This window comes from Sminthopsis crassicaudata, chromosome 3, assembly GCF_048593235.1.
Source record: "Sminthopsis crassicaudata isolate SCR6 chromosome 3, ASM4859323v1, whole genome shotgun sequence".
In the NCBI taxonomy this organism is placed as follows: Eukaryota; Metazoa; Chordata; class Mammalia; order Dasyuromorphia; family Dasyuridae; genus Sminthopsis; species Sminthopsis crassicaudata.
The window spans coordinates 477369379-477395393 of NC_133619.1; the positions used below are offsets into that span (position 1 = coordinate 477369379).

Here is a 26015-nt window from a genome sequence, read left to right on the forward strand (position 1 = left end):
CTTCCAGATGAATTTTTTCCTAGGTCAGTAAAATAGTTTCTTGGGGGTTTGATTGGTATAGCACTAAATAAATAGATTAGTTTAGGTAGTATTGTCATCTTTATTATATTCACTCGACCTACCCAAGAGCACTTGATATTTTTCCAGTTGCTTAGATCTGACTTTATTTGTGTGGAAAGTGTTTTGTAGTTTTGCTCATATAGTTCCTGACTTTTCCATGGCACATAGATTGCCAAATATTTTATACTATGACATAATAATTTTGTTAGTGAGGAATAAGAATTCTTACTCTAATATTTTTGTCAAGAAAACCTCAAATGGAGTCACAAGAGTAGACATGACTGAATTGACAAAACAACAATAAAATTGGGAATAATGTAATAATAGAATCTATATCACAAGGTTTTGTAAGGCTCAAATAAAATAAAATAGTAGAATACAATGGAAATCTTAAAGTGCCATGTAAATGTTAAATATTATCACCACCACCACCATAAGTCTAGTGAATGAGTTTGATAGTCAAGCTACAGTAATAAAGCATATTGTAGCAAGGGACAGAATAATAAAAAGGAAAGGGCTCTAAATATGGTGTCATAGGATGATTTATTTGGGACAGAAAGGGACTGTTGAGGTCATCTATTCTGACCTTCTCTTTGCCAGCTGAGCAAACTGGAGTCTAGAGAACTGATTCACAGAAAGAAACAACTAAAGGTAAACTTCCTGAGGTTAGGATTCATGTCATAGTAAAAAAAAAAAGACTTATATGGTAAATATGTAATATCTGTTAATTGACTTTAACATATTTACATTAATATATTATATCCCTACAGTCCTATGCAATGGGAAGGACAGGTATTATTACCTGAATTTCATGTCCTCATTTAATTATGGTAGGACCTGCTCACTCTCAATCAATCCGTAAACATTTTAAGGGTTTACTTTGCAAATTGTACTTTGCTAAGCACTGGCAATACAAAGAAAAAGCAAAAAACTTCCCTGCCCTCCAGAAGCTTACATTCTAATAAGTGAGACAACAAATACAAATCAGTACATGTCCGAGATAAATGGATGTAAGGGAGACTTCAGTAAGAAAGACACTAGTGACAGGAAGCCAACTTTCAAAGATAAATATAAATGACATTTCCATTATCCAAGAAGATGAATGCCTGTTGATTAAATATAAAATGATCAAACCAGGAAAAAAAAACCCTAGTGACAATCAATTGCCAAGTATTTAGTTATTAAGTGCATACTCAGTACTCTGTCTGAAGCTCTATAGTGGGTAATGAATGGGGAGACAATGACAAAATAAACTGTCTAAGCTCTCAAGGTTGTATTAAGGAAGACAACAGTGAATATATAAGTATTTGTAGAATAAGTACAGGGTAGTTTTGGGAGAGAGGCACTAGCAATTGGGAGGATCAGTAAAAAAATGAGTTTGGAGAGAAGGAAGAGATTCTATGGTGAGAAGGGAGGGCATTCCAGGCAAAGTTCTATGAGAAGCAATAAGGGAAATTTGGTTAGATGTAGACTATAGAAAGAGGAACAATTAATAATGAAAATGTGAAGTATTTCAAAGCCAAACAGAGGAATTTTTTTTTAATCCTAGAAGTAACAGGGAGCTACTACAGTTTATTAGCAGTGACACACTCATTTTGGTGTGGAGAATGAATTGGAATAATAATTGGAATAAGGATAAGCTTAAATAATGAAGGTCAATTAGGAAACCATTGCATTAGTCCAGGTGAAATGTAATGAAAACCCAAAGCAAAGTGGTGGTTGTATGAGTTTTGAAAAGAGTACAGTTGCAAAGGTTGTTAGGAAGCTAGAAATGTCCAGTTTTGGCAACTGAATGGACATGCAGGTTGAGAAAAAGAAAAGAGATGAGATTATAAACTTTGGAAAGTGGAAGAATTGCAGAATCCTCTACAGAAAGAGGGAAAATGGAAAGAGGGATGAGGTTTTTTGGAAAGTGAATGAATGGCAGCATCTCTTTGTATCATTTCAGGCACAGAGGGATTCAATAGCAATGAGTCTGGAATTGAAAGACTAGAGTTCAATTTCCAGTCAGCCATACCTCTATGATCTTGGGCAAGTCAGCAACTGGGTCTCAGTTTCCCTCTATGTAAAATGAGGCTTTCAAAGTCCCTTTCAGCTCTAAATCTATAACCTTAAGAAGATTCCACAACCAACGAATGGCAACCATTTCCTTGTTTAACACTCATTATCAATATGGTTCATTTTTATTGCTAATCTAAACCTTTCATGATATAATCTATTTTTATTTTGTTTTTCCTTAAGCCAAGATGGAAATGGAGATGAAGACGATAAAGAACAGTTGGTCACCATATGGTGTCCATGCCCTTCAGATACTTGAATTTGGGTTAGAGAACTCATTATCATATTAGCTTTAAAATGAAACAACTCGTTATCCACATCTTCTATTGCTTCACTTGACATTTTAATGCATCATCATTTTCCTCCTTCGGCATAAAATGTAGAGTTTTTTATACACAAAGATAACAAATCTCCTAACATTATAAATGGTGTGCTTTACAAGACAGCTGGCTAATGTTAGGAATGCCGCCTGTGGCCATCAAGCAGTTGCCTTTTGTGTGAAGCTGATATGATTACCTGAGGATGAAACCTATATCTGTGCCCTAATCAACTTCATCAGGATCATTCCTAACCACTTCCCTAATTTTTCAAGAAAACTTCTCTTCCTTTTCTCCAATGTCCTGCTCAAAGCTCCATACTGCCTCCTGGTCCATCAGGGTATCATCTGGAAGTTCTCTCCGTCACCTTAAATATCAGCAGGTCTATGGAAGTCTCCTGTGGATCACTTCTCACCCAGCTGCAGACTCCTGTTCTTACCTGCTTGTTTTTGCAGGGACCTGGGTGGAAAAACTCAAGAGGAGACACTACTAAGAGAGTAACAGATCACAGAAAAAAAGGAAAGAAGGAACAGTCTGAAAAACTCAATGACAAGACCATTCAGGAGCCCTGTCTGGAGGGGCTTGCCTTGATTGAGTGAAAAGAAAACAAAATCCATGTCCATCATCCATCTTGCTAAAATGCCACGCTGAGTACAATTCTGGAAATGGGGAAGCCTAATGGGAAGGCTGATAAATCAACTGCCAGGACGCTTTGTCTGTGATTTAAGAGCCATGTAAGGCTGCAGAGAAATAAAACTCTTGCCCATTGAACCTGCACGTGGCATGGAGGAAATGGCACATTAACTGACTGAATGCACAGTGACTCTAAGCACACCATGCCCTATGTAACTGAACTCTACAGAGATGTGTAAGAGGGCTGAATGAGTCCGAATTTCAGTTTATCAGATAGAAGAGTCCCTTTGGATTAAGCCCTGATTTTGTGAATAGTGTAAAGGAATGAAAAATCCCTATATGGACACAGACAGAACAATACAGATGTTACTGCTGAAGTATTGCTGAAAGGTTATCTTTTCCTTATTAAGTTATTTGTGATGCAGAGGAAAGGGAAGGGAATAAGCATTTATTTTATTTTATTTTTGTTTTTTTGTAGAGGCAATTGGGGTTAAGTGACTTATCCAGGGTCACACAGCTAGGAAGCGTTAAGTGTCTGAGGTTGGATTTAAACTTGGGTCCCCCTGACTTCAAGGCTGGTGCTCTATCCACTGTGCCACCTAGCTGCCCCATGGAATAAGTTTTTATATAGCACTTATTGGGCAGCTCAGTGCTGAGTTCAAATCCAGCCTCAAGTACTTATGATCTTGGACAAGATCATAACTTCGTATGCTTCAGTTTTCTCATCTGTAAAAGGAGTTGGATAAAGTAATTGCAAACTATTCTAGTATCTCTGCCAAGGAAACCCCAAAATAGGGTCATGAAGATTCAGACATGATTAAAAATGACTACACAGTAATGAACAAAATGCTTATTATATGTCAGGCACTGTACAAATATTATCTCACTTGATCCTCACAACAATCCTGCGAAGTAGGTATTATTTGAGAAAACTGAAGTAAACAGGTACGTGACTTGTCCAGGATCACAGAGCTACTAAGAGTATGAAAATGAATCTGAACTCAACTTTTCAAGCCTAGCACCTTTTCACTGCACTACCAACTTACACAAAGAATCATTACTCAAAGTCACGGAGACCTAGGTTTAAGTCCTGTTTGATACATACTGGCTATGTAACTCTGGAGAAGTAGCTGATCTTTCAGTGTCCATGCAACTCTCTAAGAATATAAATTGCACACCAGGTTCTGATTTGCATTTGCAGTCATGTCAGGCTCTTTGTGACCCCATTTTTGGGAGTTTGTGACCCTTTAGGGGGTTTTCTTAGCAAAACTATTAGAATGCATAGACACTTCCTTCTCCTGCTCATTTTTTACAGATGAAGAAACTGAGTCAAACTAGTTTAAGTGACTTGCCCAGGATCACACAACTAATAAGTATCTGAAGCCAGATCTGAATTCAGGTCTTCCTGATTCCAGGCCCAGCAAATTCATCTGGATGATTTGCATTAACAAGAGAATTTATTTATTTGGAGTTTTTTTTTTTTTTACCAATTAAATCACAGACCTATTTTTAAAAACCTAGAAAATTTTTTTGAGTCTATTCTGCTCAAGAATATAAAATATACATCCCACACATACATACAAAGGAAAGACTATTTTCTACTTTCTCTATAAGAAAGCACTAATATTTTACTAAGGTTAATCACAAGTATATATATTCTTTTGTTGATTGTGATAGTGGTCTAGGGATGACTCTAGGGAAAACTCCCTTCAAGTGGATCTATAGCTGGTTTATAACTTACGGCTTTGGACTGCTGCCTACGGGCATTGGAAGTGGTTTAACTCACCTACTGTCAAATATTCTTCAGCCATAGATCCTGACTATGGTTTGCTCTCCAGCCACTCTGCTATCCTGCCTCTTTTGACACTTCAAATACATCCATTTTCTACACAGAAGCTGATATTTAGTCAATCACCAAGTGAGTAGGTCTGTTCATCAATAATGGGGATGTCTTACCATGACATACACATTAACTTCAGTATTACTGAGATGGACAAAGAAAGGTTAAATTCATTCACTCATTCATTCAATAAAAATTTATTAAGCAACTATCATGCACAAGGCACTAAGCTGTGCTCATAGGATACACAAAGGCAAAAAAATTGAGCTTAAATTCTTATGAAGCTAGTTAGTATTGCTGTTGTTTCTGGTAAAGGCTTTAGCAAAGAAGAAAGTTGAAACAATTTTATTTCAATCATGTATTAAATTTATGTCCAACCCTTTGTGCCTCCATTTGTTGTTTTCTTGGCAAAGATATGGGAGTCTTTTGCAATTTCTTTCTCCATCTCATTTTACAGATAAGGAAACTGAGGCAAACAGGAGTAAGTGACTTGCCAGGATCACACAGCTAGTATGTGTCTGAGGCCAAATCTGAACTGATATATGCTGATTTCCCCATCTATTACCACATGTCTGGGAATTTATTCTTTTAATGTTATACTTTTTGGACTTTTTTTTAAGGAAAAAAAAGGTTGGCATTTAAGGAGATGGAAGTGTTATAAAAATTTATGTAAAGAGTTCTAGCCATCAGTGCTAGACTTAGAATCACGAAGATTTGGGTTGGAATCTTGCCTAATATATGGCCAAAGGCAGGTAGCTTAAATTCCTGAGTTTGTTTCCTAACCTGCACAATAGTTAATGATATCTACCTTACAGGGTTGTTATGAAGTTCAAATAAACTTGTGTGTGAAAAGCATTTTGCTTATATAAATGCCCATTATTATTATTGCCATTATTAGTGAAGGATGGAACCCAAGTGATTGATATCTAACATTACACTTCTATTTAAAATAATCAACATTTGCTTATTTAAATAGGCCATGAAGTTGGCTAGCTCAGTTTCTTATTAGGAGAGACTTCCTATGGCATTATTAGTTGGTTGGTCACTGTCTCTTCTTGAAGAGGATCAAAATGGCATCATTATGGTAGAGCCAACATTGGGTCTGACTGTAGCTGATCAGACTAATACTAGCTCAGAGTACACAAGCACAGGTTGGGCACAAATGCTTCAGATGAACACCTGGGGTGGGCTCTCTAAATCTGGGCACCTCGTGTTTCTTTTGAGCTGCTTCAATTCTACCTGGCTTATAGAACACAGCCTTCTCTGATATGCTGGGTGGTCCTTTGATAATATTTCCCATGTCATGCAATCAATTTCCAAAGTGGAGTTATCATAATCTCCACAAATGACAAAATTGATACCATAATGTACATACAGAAAAGTCAAGATGGTCTATAAACTACCTGAAAATAATTCATCGTGGCTAAATTCTAAGGTTGATAGCTACCCAAATATCACATACCCATACCCAGCAACAGATAGACTCAATTGAGTACCAGTGATGCTGAGAACAAATGTTTCTACTTTGTCCTAACATTGTGATAGCAGGTTCTTCCTTTTAAACTTTCCCAGTAATATAATTGTACCTTATTGGCCATTCATGTATTCTCAGTTATTGAGAACCTTCCTCACCTATTAACTTTTCCCTAATAGAATGAATAACTTGGCTCCCAAGAAGTTGTTTCAGTCTTTAAATAAACCAAACAAGATAAAACATCCCAAGTCTCTCTAAGAATATGTTCCAATTTTGGACTACAGGACTCACCTTCCCAAAGAAATGCTGAGTAGATACAGCAAAAACCTCGAAGCCTCGAATGGCCCTTTTCAATTCTCCCTGAATGCAGCTGAGCTGCTTGGCTTGTTCTTCACACCTTTCCTTCAGTCGCTGAACAAATTGTCTTTCTGCCTCCCGAGCCTGTAGATCTGGTTTGGTGGCAAACCCGTTTCTTGGAATGGCAGCCCTTTGTTTTGGGTATCCTAGAAAGAAAAATACATGAAATAAGTCTTGGCACACAAAGGTACGTAGGTGGTGGAGTGTGGGGAGTTCTTGGCTTGGAGATGTGGTGGATCCATTTTCAAATCTTGCCTCAGACATGGATGCTTGAGAGCTTAACTTTTTAACTTAAACTGTCTCAGCTTTTTCTTACATGAAAAATAGGGATGATAATATCACCTATCTCAGCATTGTCATGAGGATCAAATGTAATGATATGTGGGATGCATTTGTCAATAATTAAGGGGGCAAATGCTATCATGATGGCAATGTTGTTGCTGCTACATTTGAATAATTCTTTAGGATTTAAAGAGTATTCTTCTCTAATATGGTCTAGGTTCAGTTAACTGGAGGGAAGAGAAGAATGATTTTTGAAGATTTATTTAAAAATGTGATTCAAAGTATTCTACTCATCATAAACTTCTATATCTTTATCTTTGGGGCAGAAGAATGTAGGAACTAATTCACCATACTTTATCTGTATTTTTTCCAGGGCTATTTAGAGAACTTCCTAAAAAGGTTAGGAGAGTTTTGCTTTGGGACAGAGGAAAGGTGGAATTTGAACTAAGAAACAATCTTGATTCTGTCATCTGTATATGCTGGAACAAAAATAGATCATAATCTTCCTGAGGGCAGGAATGGATTTTTGTTTTAAATTATGCCCCTTCCAATCCTTTCTTCTGTTGAGCAAAAATTACAGATATGCAAATATGTCTTTTTTTTTTTTGGCCATCTAAAGGCCCTTGGAGGATTTCAGAAATCGAGTTACCAATTCTCAATGTACAGGATGGTCCAAGTTCTCTATTTTCTCCAAACATTTTAATTCTAAGTTCTGCCTTAGGTGCTTGGGTTATAGGTGCTTCATGAGTGCTTATTGAATTAAGGAAAATTATATTTCTGAATCATCCAATTTTACTACAAATCACAGCTTCTGTACATGTACTTATATTCTAAGTGCTCAGCTAGCATATAATAAGCACTTAATAAATCCTTGCTGGATGAATGAATATATACCTGCTTCTTTTATTGCGAATGTTACTGATTAGAGTCAGTTGTTAAAACAATTACTATCACCAATCCTCTTTCCACTTATGTAAAATTCTCATTTTTAAATGAAAAATGACACACACAGTAAATATATGAAGGTGATGATTTATATGTGGGTGGAGTTCCCAGCTACTTCCCAAATTCTTCTATTTTTGAACTTAAACTTTTTTCACAATTTGGTTCCAACATGCCTTTCCTGATTAATACATGCTCTCTGTATTCTATTAACCAGCCAACCTGCTTCTTAATTTCTCCTGTACATAGTATTCCATTAATTCTGCTTCTTTGCACTGGCTTCACCTCCATGCCTAAAATACCTTCCTTCCTTTTTAATGCTTGGAAGCTCCAGTTACACCTCCATGATTCAGCCCAATCATTCCCTGATATAAGAGAACTTTCCTGATTTTCTCAGTTCTCATACTCTTCTCACAAAATTACTGTTTCTATTTTATATACAGCTGACATTTATTTATCTGTGTACATGTAATTTCCTTCCAGGAGAGGTAAGCTCTTTAAGGGCAGGGTACTGTATTGCTTTTATCTTTTAGTCCCTGTATCTGGCACCATGTTGGATACACAATAGCACTTCATAAATGCTTTTTAAATTAAATTTTGCAGGGCTGTACCTGATAGTAATGTCTAGAACATAAACAGTATCTGGCATTTCAAGAAAAGATCTTATTTTAAAAAGAACAAATTAACAAACAACAACAAACCCATACACACTTTTCTTGTCCTCACTTATCCACTACCTTCAGAGAATATGCAGGCTAGAGAAACGTAACCATGATTCATCCTGTATATTAATACTGCAGGTGAAAGCTTCAGATCAGTTATTTCAATGCAGGGGAATTCACTTTTCCTAAACTCCCAGAATCACAGAATTTCAAACATAGAGAGGAACTGGGGGACCATCTAGTCTAGCCTATTACTAAAAATTCTCTTCTACAACATTTCTGACAAGTGGTCACCTAGCCCCTTCTCTACGGCTTTCAGTGGGCAAACCTCACACCTGCTGCTTTTGTTCTGGGGTATCCCAAAACACTAACTTCTTTTCTCTTTTGGACCCAAATCTCGATTCTCTGAAAATATGCCTTTTGGTACCCAGAGCAAAATTGAAATTGTCTATCAAGCATCTATACAGTATGGTGTTAGGATGCTCTTCTCTTTTCCACTCATATAAATTCTATTTCTCCTTTAAGGCTGAGCTCTAATCCTTACCCCCACCAAGGTTTCCCAGATTTCCATGTACCTGGACCCACAGGGATTCCCCCCCCCAATGAATTCCTTGAGCACTGATTGTGCCATATTTTTCCCACCTGACAGATGCTGCATTGTACTGCTCGATAATTTTTGATGTATATATCTATCCTCTTGCTCAGTTCCTTGCAGGGTATCCTGCATCATAGCATGTAGTTAGTAGCTGTTTCTTATTGATAATGATTAAATGAATGGAGCCTTAAATTTAAAACTCATCCTTAAAGGATAAATATTGTTCTGTAGCTCAGTAAATGAGACACCAGATGAAACAACACAGACACTAATAGCAGAATAATAAACTATATTGTGGCAAATAGTTGCCCCCTCTTTCTGGTGTTCTTTTCTCTGCAATGGGCACCTGTATGTATGTGTGTTCAGGACATAAGACGGTCAGGTAGGGATGGGGGTCTAACTGAGCAAATAGAATAAACAGCTCCATGTCTTTAGTAGGGAATGTATGCTACCGAGGAGAATACACAAGTAGCCTCACACTTTAAAGAAAACAATGATTGAATTGATCCAGCACACTTCTGCTTGTGAATTTAATGATAACTATATACTGATTTTAATTAAATACTTCCTCTTCTTCTTTTAACAGAAAAACAAAAGCTCACCAGAGATTTTCTTCTTGAGCAAAAGGCAAGAGGCTGAAATGATTTCTCAACAGATTATTACAATACCAGGAAAGCAGAGTTGGGAATTCCTGCTGTCTATATAGCAGCCAGGAAGGTCAGATTCTAGAGAAATCACTTGTTGAATACAAACCAATTTTGAGGTTAATTGTTACATTTTAATTCTTGCAGAGATGCTGATCAGTGTAGGAAAAAACAACTTGAGAGTAAACATTTTATTGTGTACATGGAGCTCCAAGGCATGATGTTAGACTGATTCCTTGGGATTAGTTCAAGGGGGCAGCAATGTATTGGTTGTTGGCATTTATTTCCAAGGAAATATTTTTTTCTCTGATGACTGGGACTTGACATTTTATTATTGCTATAGTACTTTTTAAAGTACTCAAGTGTTTTAATTAATGTAATTAATTTGTACCAATTGCCTAAGAGTCTGATAATGAAAACATCATTTTTGAAATGTAAAAAATATACAATTTTATAATTGAGAAAGATTTCAGTTGTGTCCAATTCTTTGTGACCCTTTTTATTTATTTATTTATTTTTTTGGGCAGAGATACTGGAGTAGCTTGCCATTTCCTCCTCCAGCTTCTTTTATTGAGGTAAATATGGTTAAGTGACATGTCCAGGGTCACATAGCTATTAAACTTTAAGGCTGGATTTGAACTCAGTCTTCCTGATTCCAAGGCAATGCTTTGTCCCCTGAGCCACCTAGCTGCACAAAAAGAAAATATAAAGAAAATAGGGGTAGCTAGGTGGCGCAGTGGATAGATCACCACCCCTGAATTCAGGAGGACCCGAGTTCAAATTTGATTTCAGACACTTAACACCTCCTAGCTGTGTGACCCTGGGCAAGTCACTTAACCCCAGCCTCAGGGAAAAAAAATACTACTAATAATAAAATCTGATTTGAGCTCAAAGCATTTAATTAACATCACTGGCAGATATTGTTATCCCTAGATTTTAATAAGCTAAAAAGCACAGAATGGGTGTTTTCAGTCATTGAAATGACTATATTTTAGTGGATAGAAGAACAAAAATAGTCAATTTCCCCTTTTTAAATAGTTCTGAACAATATCTAGTAGGAATGGATGGCTCAAATGGACTTTGGATACACTGTTTCCTTAGCTAACTAGGTATTCACTTTGATGATAGGGGTCATTATGTTACTCTGAGTGGGAAAAGGGAAAAGCCCTTTACTTTTACACTTGCATATAAGGTTCACATTTCTCTTCTTGTGTAAAGACTATGGAAAAATACAGTTTAAGGTCTTCTATATTCTAAATATCAGGCTGTGGATACCACATAAATACAATTGCCTTCTGAGAGTTTTAACTGCTTGGAATTTCCTTCTGGCTAACATCTTCAAGGAGAGAATTTCTTAGGGAACCTTAGGGATTATGTTGACAGTATTTAAATAATTTTTGTATTAATAACAACATTTATTTATTATCTTATTATATATCACATTTATTTATGAATAATAACAATAAATGATGAATATTATTTATATTTCCATAGCACTTTCATAGGATCATAGATTTCCATAGCTTGAAATAACCTCAGAGGTCTTCTAGTTCAACTTCCTCATCTTATAGATGACTTAAGTGACATATATTTGATGGCTATACTCATCAATTCATTTATTTAATTAACTAGTCTTATTTGTTTATTTAGTGGCTAAAAAAGCTCTATGTTAATGGGGAGGAGGGTTTGAACCCAGGTTCTTTGACTCTAGTCTTCGTCTTTTTACCCTGTCTCCCTCACCAGGACACTGTGAATTGGATATATTATTTTTATTTTACAAATAGGGAAAGTTAGTCTCTAGGAGATTTAGTGACTGTAAACTATTAGAAATTTTGGAGCAGGAACTCAGAATAAGGCTTTTATATTCTTTCCTACTGTATCACATTATTTCTGCTTAGGAAAAAAGATTTTGGAAATGGGGCTAGAGCAATTCAGGACTTCAAAAGTAGTACGTTTTTCTATTTCTTTTAGACATAATGGTTTTCGAAATTTATTTTTTCTTATCTCTGGAAGGGCAGAATTATTGTTAACAAGCATTAAAAAGTACACCTGATAACAGATACTGCACTAAATGATGGGGATACAAATACCAAACAAAAAAAATCAGCGCCCTCAAAAAACTCATATTCTATAGGACGATAGAGTACAACATGTTCACAGAGAAAGAATATATACTATACATACAAAATAGTTTTTAAAAATGCTCCCAAGATTGTGGAAGTTCTTAAATTGCCAGGAGAAGGAGTCTTCATTTTAGCCCAGAAGCAATAGGGAAGTGATATAGTCGGGTCACTTTATTAAAAAGAATATTGTGGTTCAAGAAGGGAGAGTCTGAAGGGAGATTAGTTAATAAGGCTGTTAAAATAGTTTAGATAAGAAGTAATAAGGTCTGAACTCAGTGGTCACAGTGTAAGTGGATAGAAGGGAAAAGATAATTGAAATACTGTGATATAGACCTGAAAGGACTCTTTGTGTGTGTGTGTGTGTGTGTGTGTGTGTGTGTGTGTGTGTGTGTGTGTGTGTGTGTGTGTGTGTATGTGTGTGTCTATGGTATTGAAGGTGATGAAAAAGAAAAAAAAATCTGGTTTGCAGACTTGGATGCTTGAGAATATGTGCTGTCCATGAGTCCTTTCAGTGGAAATGACTTTTTCTGATCCCATTTAGAGTTTTCTTGGCAAAGATACTGGAGTGATTTACCATTTCCTTTTTCTGCTCATTTTACAGATAAGGAAATTGAGGCAAATTGAGTTAAGTGACTTGCCCAGAGTCATACAACTGGTATGTGTTTGAGATCAGATTTGAACTATAGAAGAGGAAGCTTCCTTCCCCCAGGCCTGGCACTCTATCCATTGAACCACCTAGAAATTTGAGGCTGTGGTTACCAACAAAAGGAAAAAAAAGTTACTTAATCATTCTAGGCCTCAGTTTTCTGATCTGTAAAATTGGGTATTTGATCTAGATGTAGTCTAATTAGTGAGCAGTTCTTGGAAACTGCGAACAATTGATTTTATGTCATTATAGATTTAGATCTGAAAAAAAATTAAGCATTTTCTGGTTCAACTCCCTCATTTAACAGATGAGGAAATGAGGTTCATGGAAGTTAAAGAATTTATGCAATTACACAGGTAGTAAGTGACAGTGAGAGATAATGGTTTGTAATACATGTAAAGCCTTTACAAAGATCAGAGTGCTCTGTATATGTCAACTATTATTAACCTTCGCTTTTTGAGGTCTTTATAACCATTTTTATTTCATTTAACTTCCATTAACACATAAATTTTCTTTAAAATTTTACAGTTCTATTTTCATTTCAAGAGCATCAACATTTGGAGATATGTGATGGGGAAAGCCATCTGCATCCAGAAAGACTATGGGAACTGAATGTGGATCACAACATAGCACTATCATCTTTTTAGTTGTTGTTTACTTTTTATCCCTTTCTCATTTTTTTAACTTTTTGATGGATTTTTTTTTTGTGCAGCATGATAAATATGGAGATATATTTAGAAGAATTGTACATGTGTAATCTACATTGGATTACTTGCTGTCTAGGGGAGAGAGATGGGGGAAAGGGAAAAAGAAATATCTGGAACATAAAGTTTCACAAAAATAAATGTTGAAAACTATCTTTGTATTTTGAAAATAAAAAGCTATTATAAAAAAATTAAAAAAAAATAGAATATGGAATCAAAGGGTCTTGATTTGAATAAAGGCTATTTAAATAACTTTGGGCAAGTTATTGTGGGGCTTTATCTATAAAATGGAGGGTTTAGATTCAGTGACATCTTAGGTCATAGGATGCTCTGATCCTATGACTCAATTCAACTCAAGAAGATAGGGAGACACAACATGGAGCTGTGGGTACAGCGGGCAGCTAGGTGGCATAGTAGAACGTCAGACCTGGAATCAGAAAAAATTGATTTTATATCTGGACTCAGATCCAAATTAGCCAGAATTCTGGACAAATAATTTAATCTTGTTTGTCTCAGTTTTTTCTTCTATAAAATGAGCTGGGTAAGGAAATGGCAAACCACTCTAGTATCTTTGCCAAGGAAACCCCAAATGGGGTCACAGAGAGTCAGATATGACTGAAATGACTGAATGACAACAAAATGTCCCAGGTAGGATATTAGAGAGCTATCTCTGCCCCCATGGCATTTCTATACAGTGAGGAGAAACACTATGTGTACATATGCAAAATAAAAAGAAATGATTGCCCTTCATGCTCGAAGAGGACCAAAGTGACATCACTAGGTTGGAATCAAGGTACAGTGTGTTTGACTGTGACAGATCAGATCAATACAAGCTCACATGGCTCTCCTATGGATCAGGCACGGATAGTCATATTAGTGAAATAATGCATGAACGAATGCGTGAAATAAAACACAAGGTAAACACAAGGGGCTTTTGGAGGAGAGGGAGGCACTAGCAGCGGGGAAGGTGCTCCTTTAAGTCTCCTGAGTTATCTGCATTGAGCCCTGAAGAAAACTAGAGATTGTAGAAGGCAGGGCTAAGAGCAGCTCTACTCCAGGCAGGGAGCCCAGTCTGTGCCTCAGAGATGTCTGTATCAGCACTCTCGTGGCCTTCTAGCCATAGGAGGCTCGTGTCCCTGATGGGTTCCACGATTTGGGGAGTGAGTCCCGGAATGTTCACCTGTGCTTTATATTTCCCTCCATGGAACCACTGCTGACGGTCTGTGGCCTCTAGTTAATGGCAGAGAAAATGAAAGAGATGGAATTCCTTGTCCTCCTCTTTCTTTTGGCCTCCAGGGAGAGGCCAGCAGCCAGAGAGGACAGAAAGCTAAAAATGAGTGCCTTGCGTGCCAAGGCTGTACATCTGGGAAACCCTGTAAGTGGAAAAAGCCTATAAAATATTCATCGGCAAGGATTCCCCTCTCTTCCAAGCATTTTAAATAGAAGGATCCACTTCATAATTTTACAGCTAAGAAGCTGACTTGGCACAAGAACCGAAAAGTGCAATATGGAGGCCTGAATACCCTGGATTGCAGAGACAGATGCCAAAACTTTGTCAGCTTTCCATCTCGAGCAATTCACCAATCTCAATTCTTTTTTTTTTGGGCAAAATTGTGGCAGAAAATAAAGTATTTTCCAGCTTGGTACACTTTCTCTCTCTCTTCTCCCCCCAACCCCCACTTCACCTCATGATTCAATGCATTGGCTGGGAATTCTCTGAGATTTGACCTTTTTAAAACCAATCCAATTTTATTTCAGTTAAAGTCTGGTTTCAAATGTAGTCACTTCCGCCCCAAACCCCTCCAACTTCTCCTTCTCTCTCTTCATGAGCCTTCTTTGAATGGGTGGGGGTCTGGCTGAGATAGGGACACGACTGGCAAGAGTGATTTTCCTGTCTAGCCTTGGGGGCTAGCAAGCTGTCTGATGGGGTGGTGGGTAGGGGAAAAAAGAGGGGAGAAAACAAGATGGCACTTGCCACCCTTCTTCCCTCCTCTTTGTCCTGCTCTAGAGATGGCTACCATCAAACACAAATAGGTTATATGTATGTACATTCTATATATGTATTCTATGTATGTATGTATATATTCTACGTATGTATGTATATATTCTATATATGTATATATACACATATGGCAGGACTCAGCCTGGAAGGATTGCTTCCCCAAGGCAGGCAAGGGGTGAGACTCAGGAGCGGGGCGATCAAGGACTTAGAATCATTTTGGGCCGGGCTGCTGAGTGACCACATGCAACCTAAATCCTAGAATTCTACATCTAGAACCAGAAGGGGCCTAGAGGCCATAGTGTAAAATTCTGCCAGCACTCTTTCTCCTCAATTTGGGGAAGCTAGTGGCACAGTAGATAGAGTGCTAGACCTGGACTCAGGAAAATCTGAATTAAAATTTGGCCTCTTACTAGCTCTGTGACACTGGGTTCAGTTTGCTTCAGTTTTCTCATCTATAACATGGGAATAATATTAGCTCTTGTCTCCCAGGCTGTTGTGAGAATCAAATGAGGTAACAATTGTAATTTAGCACAGTGCATGACACATGATAAATACTATTGTTATTAATTTGGGGAAGAAAGAGACAAGGGGGAATAGAAATATTATCCAGCTTATTCAATGTTTACTGATGAGGAATGGCTAAAAGGTTATGATATATGATTGTGATGGAATACTATTGTGATATAAGAAATGATGAGCTGGTTGATTTTAGAAAAACATGGAAAGTCTTGCATGAAATAATGAAGACTGAAATAAGCAGAACCAAGAGAACACTATACACATTATCATCAATATTGTTCAAAGAAAAACTATGAATGACTGAATTATTCTGAGAATGATAAATGCTCAAATCCACCATAAAGAACTTATGAGGGAAGATGCTATCTATATCCTGAGGAAGAATTGATAAATAGAAGCATGTATAGGGTGGAGTCACATACTTATATACATATATACACACATTTCTGTCAATGGTAACCTTTTCTAGTATGGACTGGGGAGGGAGAGGGAGAGGGAGAGAGAAAGAGATCATTGTAACAAAATGTAACAAAAAATTAAATAAAAACAGAAATTCCATAATTGATTAATGCCATTTAATTTCTAGGCATCTTCAACTTTTTAATATGAAGAATTCTCATCTTCAAGCTAGTTAGTAATAAAAAATAAAATATTAAATAAAAATAAAATATCTTTATAATAATAGTGGAATATGAAGTGGGAGGGTGAAGGAGAAAAATAAAGTAACAGGGATAAAGTAAAAAGAGTGACTGAGAAAGAAAAGAGTGAGTAAAAATAAGATGGAGGGAAATTCACAAATAGTAATTATAAGTTTGAATGAGAATGGGATGTTTATATAGCAACTCTCTTTGTGATGGCAAAAAACTAGAAATCTCAGTTTCCCCATAGTTGGGGAATGGTTGAACAAATTATAGCAAGTGATTGTGAAGAAATATGATTGCTATAAGAAATGATGAGCTCAGTGATCTAAAAAAGGCATGAGGATGTTTATGCGGTCCGCTGGGTTATGGCAAATGGGCTGAGGGGCGGAGACAGAGTGTGAGGTTTTGTTTCTACTATGGTCCTGCCCTCCCACAGTCTGAGGGACAGTGAACTGGCCCCTATTTAAAAAGTTAGAGGACCACTGATTTACATGAAATGGTGAAGAGCAAAATGAGCAGAACCAAGAGAACATTGTATACAGTAACAGCAATATTGTTTTAAGAACAACTTTGAGCAACTAAGTGATTTTGACTATTACAAATACACAAATAAAAAATAAAGGACATACAAAGAAAGATGCTATACATCTAGAGAAAGAACTGACAAATAGGCATACTTGTAGAATAATTTTACATGTGTACACACATATGTGTATATATACATATATGTGTATATATATAGAATATACATATATACACATACATATATATACATACAGACACACACACACATATATAAAACCTCTTTGTATCTAATGGTAGCCGTCTCTAGAGCAGGACAAAGAGGAGAAAAGAAAAAAGGAAATTTATATAATAACATATATTTAAAAAATAGCAATTTGCACATAACATATTTGCAGTTTCATGTGCAATCATCTTTTTATTATACTATATTACAAAAATTCTTGTTTTTCCATAAATTAAAAATTAAATAATAAAAAAATAAGTAAGGCTATTTTCCCCAGGAGAATTCATTCTTGAATTTGAATTTGGGTTATAAGGTCTCTAAGGCTCTGAAAACCTATAAAACTCATTCTGATCTATAGATAAACTCTAAATCCTCCAATGGTTGTATGGTCTTCTTGATGTGGGAAACTCCCTCCAGTAATGTAGACTGTACTCCCCTCAGAGGTTTGCTCATCTGGTAAGACTCATCTATGTCTGTCTCCTCATAAATCTGAATAGATGTTCACTCAATATCCAAATGTTCTTCTTTATGTTCTCTTGACATTATATGGATGGATTAAGAAGTAAGTATATATCTCTATATACATATATCTTTATAAGTAAATATATTAATATATAAATGTATAAAATAGCAATCAATATTTAAGAAATTAGTGAGTTTATTCACTGGAAGGTCAAATACTGAAACTGAAGCTTTGAAGATTTGGCTACATAGTGAGAAGACAGGACTCACTGGAAAAAGACCTTGATGTTCGGAAAGATTGAAGGTAAACGGAAAGGGGGATGGCAAAGGATGAGGTGGAAATTATCAGAGAAACAAAGAACGTGAGCTTAGATAAGACTTTGAGAGAGGATACAAAGCCTGGTGTACACAGGATCACAAAAAAATCAGATACAACTTAACAACAAAAATAAGGAATATAGTTAATTATAAAATATATCTACACATATGTCACACCTATTACATACCAGGCACTGTGCTAAGTGCCTTTTACAAATATTACTTCATTGATTCTCAAACCCTGAGATCTAGCTGTTTTTAGTATTCTCTTTCTTCCTCTTCTTTCTTTCTTCCTTCCTTCCTTCCTTCCTTCCTTCCTTCCTTCCTTCCTTCCTTCCTTCCTTCCTTCCTTCCTTCCTTCCTTCCTTCCTTCCTTCCTTCCTTTCTTTATTTCTTTATTTATTTCTTTCGCTGAGGCAATTGGGGTTACATGACTTGCCCAGGGTCACACAGCTAGAAAGTGTTAAGTGCCTGAGGCCTTATTTGAACTCAGGTCCTCCTGACTTCAGGGCTGGTGCTCTATCCACTGCGCCACCTAGCTGCCCCAGTATTCCCATTTTTTTAGTCAAAGAAACTAAGGCAGAGGTTAAGTGACTTTTTGGGATCTCATAGCCATATTTGAAATTAATCCATATTTGAATATTCTATCCATAGCCCTAGATAGATACCAATTGATACCATTGAACATGGCTGGCCATGGGTTCTTCCTCATTATCATCATGTAATATGTTCATTTTTTTAAGTGCTGCATTTCTCTAATGACAAACTTTGTCATGCTTTCCATATAATTTCTCACTTCTAATATGCTATAACCTACTAACAGACTCTATGTGATTATCCTCTACCTTTTAGGTGGTGGCTAACTTACAGTTATTCAGAGTATGATGTATGTGTAGTGTTTTTCTAAATTACAAATTCATCAATAACATAATATGATATTCTAGAAGTTAAACTCTCAAAATTATTCATAATTTTAAAAATATATCAATTAAAAAAACATACCAAACACAATCAACAATTGTTAGCTTAGTTAAATCTGAATTTAAACCACGATTTCCTGATTACCATTAACCAACATATATTATCTTTTTCTATATAGAGCTTTGTGTCTCCCTTATAGGAAATCTAAACTCTGGGAACCATTTCTTCAAAGTGTTTATTTTCCAATTCTAGATTGCTTGTCCAGATGAATGTACACAACGTACTCCAATGTTGATACATTGTGATGATATCTTGCTTTTATGCCATATGAATATGCCATGTGAATGATTTTACCTTGGCAATGATCAAAAACCATGCCCTTGGCAGAATGTGAGAATTTTATATGCTCCAAGGCTCCCACCATTATATTACTGGAGCTGGAAGGAGATGAATCTTCAAGGTTAAGAGTTCCTCAACATAATAATAAGCTCCCAAATACCTGGTGAGTGAAGTTTCGTGGCTGAAGCTGCCAGTCTTTTGGGGGATGAAACAGCAGGCTTATTTACTTCTTGATCTTTTTGCACTTCCTTTTTTGAACCTATGAAAATGAAATGGATAGTCAATTATACCTGAAACTATAATATAAGTTGTCAGTCAGAATAGAGCTGAATAAAAAACAAACTCTTTAAAATAATATTTGGATGACTTAGTGTGGATATCACCATTTTTCCTTTAACAGAGATTCATTTTTTTGTACCGAAATGATATATTTTCTGGCAGTCAAAAGGCCAAGTAAACTGCTGACTCTGATCTGATGAAACAAAACTCCACGTCTGGAGGCTACTGGTACCTTAGTGACCCTGCAGATTTATCTGGGGATTAAAATTTCCTCTCCTCATTCATAAGTCCTCTTTCTCTATCAGTGTATTTCCAGAAAACAAAGGCTAATAAAACTCCACAAACATAATTAGTAATGACTGAAACATCACTGAAGTCCCCAATTCACCTGAGAGTTCCTCTGATCCTAATTAATTTTCATAGTATCAAGACTACAGACATGATTCCAAGATCCTTTTGGGTAACTCATTTGTGGCTGAGAGTATAACCTCAACACTTAAATATAAATATAAAACTGGCTTTGGGAGAGTGGGAGGGCTTCAAGATCTACTCTCCTTTGTTCCATCTATAGGTAGAGATAATTGAGTGTATCTGGTAATCACTAACATTAAGAGGCAGTCTGGCAGGAGGTATGTGCCATAGTGGATAGAGTGCCAGAACCGGAATCAGGAAAACTCACATCCCTCAGTTCAAATTTGGCCTCAGACTAGCTGTGGGATCCTGAGCAAGTCACTTAACCCTGCTTGCCTCAGTTTCCTCATTTGTAAAATGAGCTGGCAAAGGAAATGGCAAAGCAGTTCAGTATCTCTGCCAAGAAAATCCCAAACAGTGTCGCAGAGAGTTAGGTCCAACTGGAAGGATTGAACAACAACAACAAATGGAAGTTGAGAGAATATTGGGCTTGAAGATCTAGGTTTAAATCCTACATCAGACGCTTACTAGTTCTGTGACTCTAGATAAATCACTTAATCTCTCTTTGTATTAGTAATCTCATCTGGAAAATGGGTTTTAAGACTCCTTCCAGATCTAATCCTATGATCTTACATCACGAGGCACAAGGAATACAGAGCCCAACAATAACATCAGTGATTCTTTTTGATTTTTAAATTGTGTGGTGGTTCTTTACATTAATTTTCTGTTTCTTTACATTAATTTTCTGTTTAACTCAGCCAAGAAAGACTAAGCCCTGAAGATCGGAACTTTAGCAAAATGAAATTTTTTTGAAGAAATGGAAATGTGTCACATGTATACTTGACCTGCTTCATGGAATTATTAAAATCTAGTTCTATGATCATTCATGGATTTTCATTAATATGCTCAGGATCACACATCTAGTAAGTGTCTGAGGCCAATTTTGAACTTCAGGCCAGTGCCCTATGTACTGAATCACCTCGCTGCTCTGAGTGCATGTATTATCTTCATTTTACAGACTAGGATACAGTTTCAGAAAAAGTGTAAAGCCATATAATTAGAATGAAGAGAGTCCCAAGTCTTTTTCATTCAAGGCTAGAGTTTTTCTTACTATGCCTGGATTTTTTTTCTGGGACAGATCCATATATTTTCGAGACAGTACATTCCTAAAAAACAAAACAAAACAAACAAAAATCTCTCTTTTTCTTCTCCCCTTCTCTAATTCCATCAACAATCAATAGACACTGATTAAGCACCTACTATGTACCAGGGACCTTAACACATCTTTGTTTTTAAGGAATAGCAGAGTATTTTTATGCTGTAAGGGATCATTATTTTAATCTTTTAAAATATTTATTCAGTTGCAAAATGAAGCTTGATTGGTATTTTCTTCCATGATAATGCATCTCTCCAAGTAAGTAAAAACTAGAAACTTTTGTCACAGGGGTTCTTAACCTGAGGCATGCACATTCCTGTGGGATAAAAATAGTTTATGAAGGCATATCTGAATATCTAGCAAATGGTTAAGTTATCTTATGGAAAATAATACCTATCTTTAATTTCTTATGGGCATAAGCCAAGTATCAGTGAATAGGATCTTAGATTAGGAGTTCAGACACTTGCTTAAAGTGACTTTAGACCATCACTTAATCTGCCTTAGTTTCCTCATCTTTAAAACTGTCTCAAAGTTATTAGATTAAAATGAGGTAATGATTAATAAGCCTTAAAGTGCTAGAAACATTCTAATTGCTATCAATATTATTGTTGTTAAATTGCATGGTGAATTTTAAGATGTATTTCCTTTCCTAAATTTCAGGGATTCTTAACTTCATAGTCTTATTAAAATCCAATTGATCTATAGATAGATAAATTTCAAATTTCAGGGAGTCTGTGAACTTGGATGGGAAAAAATTACAGTCAATCTTCTACTTTTGTGATTAATATTTTAGAAAAGAGTAAGAAAGTAAAAAATGCAAATAATGGCACACTGAAACTAAAAAAAGAGAGGGGAAGGTTCCTACTACCACCACAAACTGGAATCTTTTGCTAGAGATAATTGGAAAATACATTTTTCTGGATACAATTCTTTGTAACCAAACATTAATTCTGATAATATTCACTTTTCTGATAAAATAATATATTATTATTAATAATTGTTCATTATTATTATAGTTAATAACTTAATAATTATATAGTAACTAAGAAATACAATGAACAAAATAAAACATAACATGGAAAACATTTTTTCTTGCTAGTAATCTAGAATTCTGTGACCTGTGCTAACATCTCAATTAAAAAACAAACTCAATATTATTGATTTTAGGTAATATAATTTAGGTAATCTATAGCATCATGAATACTGTGTAGCAAATATGATTCTTAAAACTATAATTTTTTTGTGTATGTGAGGCATTTGGGGTTAAGTGACCTGGTCATGGTCACATAGTTAAGGAAGTATCTGAGATCATATTTGAACTCAGGTCCTCCTGACTCCAGGGGATTCTCTATGCACGGCATCCTCTAGCTGCCCCGACCAAAGCATTTTTCAACCTGAATCTTACCTTCCATTGTGCCAGATGGTGGTGTGAGGACATTGTACTATGCTATATACTATATGCTACCTTGGTTGCCCTTTGAAAACTAAAGGAGAAGTTGCTGGGATTAAGGCTATGCAGTCAAAAAACACTAACACTGGCAAGGTCTCAACTGTCTTTCACAGCTGGACTGGAGACTGGATTGAAATATAGCAGGATACCAGTTACTTAACGAATTTGTGTGTATCATGCCTCTGCCTTTCTTTCTCTCTCTCTCTCTCTCTCTCTCTCTCTCTCTCTCTCTCTCTCTCTCTCTCTCTCTCTCTCTTTCTTTTTCTCCACTGCTTATAACCTTGAATTTGCAAGGTTGCCAATGCAAAGTAAAGATGAGGTTACTAATAAAATCATGCACATGTTTTTAGTTGGGAAAGTTAAAAATGTTGCGGATTGATTTTACATCTTTTTTTTTCAAACATATTTGGTTTGTTTGTCCTATGCCCTTTTTTATTTTCTGCAGTTGAAAACATTTTGAGAAGGGTTCCATAAGGCTTCCCAAGATTGCTCATGAATTAGTCAATCAGTAAACATTTATTAAATGCTTGCTATCCCTTATCCCACTTAAATAAGTAACATATATCTCCTCTGGGGTGATCTAAGTAATGGTCAGCTCCATAGTAGACACAGCTTCTATCTGGGTCTTTTTTCAAGCCTTAACTAGAATGGAAAGTTATTTTAATTGCAGGGAAATAAATAACTAGAAAGCTAAATTGATGAAAGCGTCACTGTGTATAACATTTCTTAATTTGAAGTGGGGTTTGGGAGGTGGAAAGCCCCTCTGCTAGGCACTGGGGATACAAGATAGGCAGGCTATTCTAGAACTCACTGGGAGACAGTCTATTAAAAAAGATGATGAAAAGTAGAAGGGGAGGGGAAAAGGAATCTCGTGATTCGATAGGTGAGTAGGACTTCTGCTTTATTTTTCTTCAATTAAAGAAAATCATATTGAATATGGGGTTTTGGAAGGGTTGCTGAAAGCCAGGGAATTCTGGACCAGAAGAGGTAAGGAACCTCTGCTTTATCAACTCAGAGGAGCTTGGAGAGCTGTGGTCAAATGCTTCCCTTGCTCCATGGTCATTGTGCCACTTCAGTGCTCCTTTCAAGGCAGGGTCAACGACTTAATATTTTATAGCCTGTCAGAGCAAGAGAGAATCGACCTTCTCTTAACTCCCCTAGCCCCAGAATCACTTAATTCCCCTTAAATCAGTAACACCTACCTCCCCTGGGGTGATCTAAGTAATGGTCAGCTCCACAGGAGACAGAGCCTCTACCTGAGTCTTTTTCAGGCCTTAACCAGAATGGAAAGCCATTATAATTGCAGGGAAATATATAACTAGAAAGCTAAATTGATGAAAGCATCACTGTGCATAACATTTCTTAGTTTGAAGTGGGGTTTGGGAAATAGGAAGCACAAACATTTCAAATGCCTCCAATCCATTAAAGAGACAGGTGGGAAGTCGGACTGAAATTTATTTCAGTAGATTCTTCAATAGAAATGTCTGTAAGCTCTGACTCTGAAGCATTTCCTTTCAAACGTCATTTTCCTGATCTCCAGTTACACAGTGCAGCCCCAGGAAGTCTAAATGGATTCTAGAGAAGGGGCTCTGAATTGTTCGGTGCTATGGACCTCTTTGATAGTTTAATAAAACCTCATAATCTTGCTTTTAAATAAAGTTGTGCTAAATTCCAGTTAGAGGTTTGTGAAAATAAAGCTGTCAATTTTTTCCCCCATCCAAACTCACACACTCTATGAAATTGCTCTACAGAGCCTCTGACAACCTGTGTTTTAGACAATCTACCTTTCATAGAAATTTCCCAGAACTTTCAGGTCTTCCTCCCTCCTTCTCTCTGTCCTTACTGTTCCTCTCCTTATAGAGCTCAGGATTTGATGCCAGTATTAGTCTAAGGGAATTTTGTCCAACTTCCTTGAAGGTCTAGCCAAGCTAAGCTGACTTTGTCATTAAGGAAAATCCTGTCTCTTGTTAATCAAGGCATAATTTGTTTGGTCTGTGTCAGTCTCTGATGGTTACAAATGAAACGTACCATTTCCTTCTGATTCTCTATCTACTCCAGCCTCTCCCTAGAAGCTGCTGGGTTTTTTCCTCTTCCTTTTCCGTAGTATATACTATACACTAAGGGAAAGGAAATTCTAACACACACACACACACACACACACACACACACACACACACACACACACACACACACACACACACACACACACACACACAACACTACTTCTGCTTGGGCCTCCGTCTCCCTCTCTGTCAGCAGCTAAACTTCATTCACCTTTCATACACAGATTTAGAGCTATACCAAAGTCACAGACAAGCTATAAACAAAGACAATTCTTTATCTTCCAAGGACAAAACTGGAGGTGGTTTAAGAGTGTCCATGGGGAGGAAGAAAAACATTCTCCATTTTTCTCTCAGTTATGGGGGCCATAAACTTGGAAAGTATAAAGCTTTGTCACTTATGTAAGACATTTATTTTTTAAGACATTAAAAATAATTTTTTGAAGGCAATTCAACCCAGAACAAATTACTCCAAAATACTTAATAACAAAGAACATAGCCAGGAGCCTTCAGAAGTCCCCGAGATGAAAGATGCACTTGGTTGGGGATCTGTAAAAAGAAGCTCAGATGATGAAAAAGAAAATGTAAAGGCTCAGATCCTCATCTGTGATTAGCCTCTTTCCCAGCAAAATGAGTGACATTCATGATATCCCAGTAAAACCATCTTTTGTAATTCATTCCTGAACAAGTTATGAAAAACAAGATTTACCATCATTTCATTTCTGACTGCTGAAGCAAAAGCCCCTCAACACAGGAGCTGTGAGAATAAATACAGATTATTTTACAAGGTAAGGTCTCAAAGGCTCTGCAGTCTAGATTAATATCTTTTATTTGAGGTTGCCATTTAAAAAAAAATCTAACTAAATGGGACAGTACAATTCAGTATTATCCAAAGAGACAATCTATGTAACAAAAATTAAATTCAAGATAATGATTAGAAGGTATTCTACACTTTTGACATGACTTAAATAAATGCTTATTGAATCGAGTAGAATTGATCACCTTCTCCCTCACTCCAAAGAAAATGAAAATAAAATCTGCGTTGGATTTTAACATAATAGGCAGCAAAACCAGGAAGGTAAATTCCAGGGTTAATAAAATAGGCTAAGAAGAAAGGAGGATAAAGCAGCAGCATGAGTATAAGCCCCATAAAGCCTTTGAACACAGGACATGGAGCTTGGGTTTTCCACAGACTAGGGAAATAATAGCACAAGGTCACTGAAGAATGATGGAGTGGGGTAAAGAGAAGGATGAAATTAAAAAGAGGTAACAATGCAAGTAATTATTCTTATAGTCATGTTACTGTAAAGGGATAACGGGGAAATGAATGATGTAGTTAGGAAACGGGCTTTGATGTCATTTTTAAGATAAA

At 36.4% G+C, this 26015-nt stretch overlaps 1 protein-coding gene across 7 annotated transcripts in view; it reads right to left on the minus strand.

Moving 5' to 3' along the window:
* MTUS2 (microtubule associated scaffold protein 2) overlaps positions 1–26015 on the minus strand; it is a 763366-nt gene that overhangs the window by 181751 nt on the left and 555600 nt on the right. For all 7 annotated transcript variants that reach the window (XM_074303560.1, XM_074303559.1, XM_074303561.1 and 4 more), the window contains 2 exons: positions 19448–19546; positions 6674–6885 (listed from right to left, as the gene is read on the minus strand). In XM_074303560.1, coding sequence (XP_074159661.1) covers positions 6674–6885; positions 19448–19546 — 311 coding nt within the window. The remainder of the gene's footprint in view (positions 1–6673; positions 6886–19447; positions 19547–26015) is intronic.